Genomic DNA, 5,559 nt, shown 5'->3' on the forward strand with positions numbered 1-5,559 from the left:
AGACAAGATTATTCATTTATCGAGATTATACTGTAGTAAACTCAACTATTTAATTGTTTTATTTAGACTTTCTAGTTATGTTCATTACAAATTGAAATTTATTTGATTTTAAAAGGTTACATAAGTTTCCCTCACATTATTAATTGTTGCCTTTTTTATATAATAATTTTTTTTTAAATAAAAGAGAAAATAAGTGGAGAAAATGTCTTTTCCCCCTTCTTTGGTCCCATCTCATTTTATATATATATATTTAATATTTTGCTCGGTGGAAATAAAAGGAGAAAATAATTTGATGTTTAAATTAAATTGAATTTAACATGATAATAATTTGTTTTCATCTAATTTAATGAGTTTCTCTTCCACAATTAATTTTGATGCTCTTGTCTGATCTCAAATCCAAGTTCTTCTCTTTCTCTCTTTCTCTCACCTCAAAGCAAGACACCCCGTTTTCAGCCCTCTTTATCTCTCTCAAGATCTAAGCTTTAAGCTTGCCTTTCTTCTTCAATAAGCATCCCTTCATAGTCTTACTTTCTTCAACCACTTCACGAAGACGACAACGGATTTCATAAGCTTTCAGACCTTCAAAAAGCTTCCAGTATCGTATTACTTGTTGAGATTCTCGCCCTACTGAATCCACCGTTAATTTAGCGGAACAACTTATAAGGGAAAGGAAAATCACACCCCCATTCCTGATCTACTCTCTCTGTTTGTTTCTACGCCTACCCTTCACAAGCTTTTCAGAAATCCCCACCATATTCGGACTTTTTCCCACTTTCCCCTTTTCATCCTCGATTCCCGCTGCTACACTTTCCACTGGCTCACTGTCCTTATCCGGAAGAAGAACATAACCCTTATTTTCACATCCGATTTTGGCGTTACAAGTTTACAATCAATCAATTTTGTGAACTTAGGTTATTTGAGCAACATTCACACTTTCATTCCCGTTTAATCAGTGGATTGAAGTCAACCCATAATCTATTTTACTAAGATGCAGTCTGATCAGCGAAAAAAGGTAAAATAGTAGCTTTCTGATTGTTAACAGATCTGGACTTGGGTGATGATTATATGTCAATTGTGTCATTTTCTACTTATCTTGATAGTTTTGTATGCTTGTAGAAGAAAGTATCACTTTCCAGATCTATTGTTTTCTAGATTGTTTTCTTAAACATGACATGTTTTTTTTTTGAAATGTAGTCATCTGTAGAAGTAGACTTCTTCACGGAATATGGTGAAGGGAGCAGGTATAAAATAGAGGAAGTAATTGGGAAAGGAAGCTATGGTGTTGTATGTTCTGCATTTGATACATATCTTGGTGAAAAAGTTGCTATTAAGAAGATTAATGATATTTTTGAACATGTATCTGATGCCACACGCATTCTTAGAGAAGTTAAGCTACTCAGACTTCTTAGACATCCAGATATCGTCGAAATCAAACACATTCTATTGCCTCCTTCAAGAAGGGAGTTTAAAGATATTTATGTTGTCTTTGAACTAATGGAATCTGATCTTCATCAAGTTATTAAAGCAAATGATGATTTGACACCAGAACATTACCAATTCTTTCTTTATCAGCTTCTTCGAGGTTTGAAGTATATACACACAGGTATACGTTCTAGAAGATCTTTCCGCGTTTCCAATAATTATTGTTGTTGTTGATGATGATGATGAGAATGTGTTTTGCAGCAAATGTATTTCATCGTGATCTTAAACCGAAAAACATCCTGGCCAATGCTGATTGTAAACTGAAGATATGTGACTTTGGTCTTGCAAGAGTGGCCTTTAATGATACTCCTACTGCTATATTCTGGACAGTAAGTCTTTTTCTTTTACCTGTACAAATAAATGTTTTTTTTTTGTTGACAATATTCTTTGTTATGTGTAGGACTATGTTGCCACAAGATGGTACCGGGCGCCTGAATTGTGTGGATCTTTTTTCTCCAAGGTTATTATTCTTCCATTAAATCATTCAAACGATTTATTTAAATACTTGGGACTTGTTTGATCTAAAGGTTATTTGAATAACCAAATGGTTATTTCCTTATAACCTTGTTCGATTTAGGTTATTGAAAATCAGGTCACTTGGTTATAAACACATTTAAAATAGAGGGTATTATGATATTTTGGTTCATAATGGTATGATTGCTGAGTAGACTATTGATTGGATAATGGGTTCATTAAAATTAATCTTAAATAACCCACAACAAACCAGGCCTAAAATACCCTTATTAAAACTTTAAATAAAATAAGGAAAACCAAAAGAGAGGTTATTTTGGTCATTTATCCCAATATTCCACATCTTTATGAAACAAGATTTGGAATATATCTGGATTAATGCTTCACATGTCTGTTAAGCTTTTATTGGATTATATCTGAATTTTCTCTTGATTTGCAGTACACTCCTGCGATAGATATATGGAGCATTGGTTGCATATTTGCGGAACTGTTAACTGGAAAGCCTCTTTTCCCTGGAAAAAATGTAGTTCATCAACTGGATCTGATGACGGATATGTTGGGAACACCCTCTCCTGAAACAATAGCCAGGGTTTGTTCGATTGTTCTTCAGTTTGTTTAATTTTCGTATTTTAATAGTAGGTAAATAAATATTTGCTATTACAGATTAGGAATGAAAAGGCTCGGAGATACTTAAGCACCATGAGAAGGAAGAAAGCTATTCCTTTCACACATAAGTTTCCAAATGCTGATCCTCATGCTCTTAGATTGTTAGAAAAGATGCTTGCATTTGATCCTAAGGATCGACCTTCTGCTGAAGAGGTATATTATAATTTATTTTTTATATCATATAGACCGATATTCTCTAATCTTTTGATGATATTCACTATGTTCGAATTTAGGCCCTTGCCGATCCATATTTCAAAAACCTAGCCAGGGTTGAGCGGGAACCCTCTGCTCCTCCAGTTACAAAAATGGAATTTGAATTTGAGAGAAGAAGGGTAACAAAAGAAGATGTTCGTGAGCTGATATATCGGGAGACTCTTGAATACCACCCGAAGATGTTGAAAGAATATTTGGACGGAGCTGAACCAACCGGATTTATGTACCCAAGGTATTATTGATTGTTTTGATTTTGTTTTCCTTTCAAACGTGTAATTGCTGCTGTTATTTCAATTTTTCTTCCCTTTTTTCTTGAACAGTGCTGTTGACCATTTCAAGAAACAATTTGCTTATCTTGAAGAGCACTATGGAAATGGAGGAACCGGTACTCCACCTGAGCGACAGCATGCATCATTGCCCAGGTATATATATATATATTTTTTTTTTTAATTTCTTATATTGTACCAGCCTGAGATCTAAGATATATAAAAGAATGGTAGATGGGACTATAATGGCTTGTTTTTAGAAGAGATAAAATCGACCCACATGGAAACACATTCTAGATCTGAATCTGGATTAGATTAGTAACAGTCAATAAACACTTTTTTCCATCAAGCATCTCATTTGGAACCAGAACTTAGTTAGACACAAATTTAGAATTTTATTTTGGTTTCTCATCTAAATCCGGATCTAGATCCATACCCAACTTAAAAAAGGATTCCAAATGAAGACAAGAAAATGTAAAGAAATTTCTCTGTAAATGAGATAATGTTTTAAGCCCAAACCCAAGATCCAGGTTCAAGAAAATGTTTTCAAATGCTTTACTAGTTATAAGCTACTGACCTAAGATCCTAATTTACTCTACTAACATTTACATATACATGTTGGGTTGTTGTAGGCCCAGTGTATTGCATTCAGACAGAGTCGTTGTGCAGAGTTCAGCAGAAGTTGCAAATGAGCTCTCGAAATGTTCTATAAAGGAAGTTGATAAAGCACATACGGATAGAACCACCACCAACGGGGTGATCCCCATGACGAGAATGCCCCTTCCCCCAAATATCCAAGGTTTGCACTTTTATTTTTCTCAAAATTTCTGCTACAACACTAAAATCACTCTTATTTTTTTGCAGCCGGTTCTGCTGCTGCTGCGAGACCTGGAAAAGTAGTTGGATCCATATTGCATTATAACAACTGTGGAGCGGCTGCAGTAGCTGGTGAGGCACTTGAACAAAGGAGGATAAGTAGAAACCCAGCTGTTCCACCTCAATATGGTGGCGCCATTTCTTCATCTTCTTCTACTTCTTCCACTTCGTACCCTAGAAGAAGTGCACCATGTAAAAACAAGAGGGTTGAAGATGGTGTTGTTGAAGGGTCTGATGGTCTGCAACCTAAACCATCTTTTGTCGCCAGAAAAATGGCTGCCGCCCCTGGTGGTGGTTCTGGAACCCACTGGTATTGACTTGTGATTGACTCCTTCGATGATACGTACAGTATTAGTTTAAAGATCGTGAAAATTGATAGATTTGACCACGGTTTTCCAATTGGAAATTTGGTTAAGATGTCGAGATGAAGAAAAGTTCTACACGCGTTTATGGGGGTATATTTTGTTTAATGTTCCTGAATATAAAGGCGGACGTGTTTCATGACCTTACTCTATAATGATTATTATGTTTCCCGCCAAATGATTATAGTAATGTTCTTTTGGAAGCCAAACATTGTAAGTTCATCGATCGACATCTAATTTGAAGGGAGGAAAGAAAGAACTATTATTCTGGGATTCTAATGAATGGTAGCTGAAGAATGTCTTAAATTATTGTTTTTTATTTCTACGTTAAGAGTTATTATTTGTTGCAAAGTATTGTGTTGAACTTTTAAAAAGATTATGTGTAAGTTGAACATAAAAAGTTATCAAAAATTTAGATGTTATTTGTAACTTAAGTCATAATTGCAGAGCCTATTTGTTATTTCTTTAGATGAAAACTAACAGATTTTCTATTTTTATTATTTTGTATGAATTTATTTTAATATTTAATTAATTAAATAGAGTTCAAGCACTAAATTTGACAATTATAGTATAGTTAGAGTCTACTAGGAGAATCTATATATATAATGATACTTAATTTTTAAAGTGTCCGGATTGCCGGGTCGAGAGCTGTGATTAATTTGGATATTTATGTGAGAGTAAATGGATACTTGGGTCGAATTGTGGGTTGACCCGCCCATAAACTTAAAACGGTTAAAAATAAATTTAAAAATGTTATTTGTAAGTTTCGAACTTGCAACCTAATATAACAAATACAACATTTAACCAAATGTGATTGAGATATGATTTTTCGAGGGATAATAGACCGATATCATTTGAAAGTGGTTAAAGAAATATGAATCAAATATTTAATTGACCAAAGTGTGAGGTCATGATGCTAATTATTAAAAAATATGAATCAAATATTTAATTGACCAAAGTGTGAGGTCACAATGCTAATTATTAAAAAATATGAATCAAATATTTGATTGACAAATTGAAAGTGTAAAGTCACGAAATGAGAGATTATTCGGAAAAAATATGTTATGAAACATGTGAGAAAATAAGTTGTTTTATCGAAGTGAATAAAATGTAGAATGAGAGCGTTATATTTTTTATTTTAATAATTTTAAACATTTAATAAATATTATTATAATTTTTTTAATTTATTTTATTTTTATCATTATCCGTATGCATCGTACGGA

The 5,559-nt window shown here is 33.5% G+C and overlaps 1 protein-coding gene across 1 annotated transcript; it reads left to right on the plus strand.

Annotated features, from left to right (window-relative positions):
- The first annotated feature begins 412 nt into the window (after positions 1-412).
- LOC124911254 (mitogen-activated protein kinase 15) lies at positions 413-4,802 on the plus strand. Its single transcript, XM_047451711.1, has 10 exons — positions 413-1,012; positions 1,195-1,603; positions 1,684-1,811; positions 1,883-1,942; positions 2,393-2,542; positions 2,617-2,772; positions 2,853-3,064; positions 3,153-3,254; positions 3,731-3,897; positions 3,963-4,802. Exons 1-10 carry the CDS (start codon positions 989-991, stop codon positions 4,289-4,291), a joined length of 1,737 nt encoding a protein of 578 aa, XP_047307667.1. The 5' UTR covers positions 413-988; the 3' UTR covers positions 4,292-4,802.
- The last annotated feature ends 757 nt before the right edge of the window (positions 4,803-5,559 follow it).

This window comes from Impatiens glandulifera, chromosome 8 (genome assembly GCF_907164915.1).
Source record: "Impatiens glandulifera chromosome 8, dImpGla2.1, whole genome shotgun sequence".
Taxonomy (NCBI): domain Eukaryota; kingdom Viridiplantae; phylum Streptophyta; class Magnoliopsida; order Ericales; family Balsaminaceae; genus Impatiens; species Impatiens glandulifera.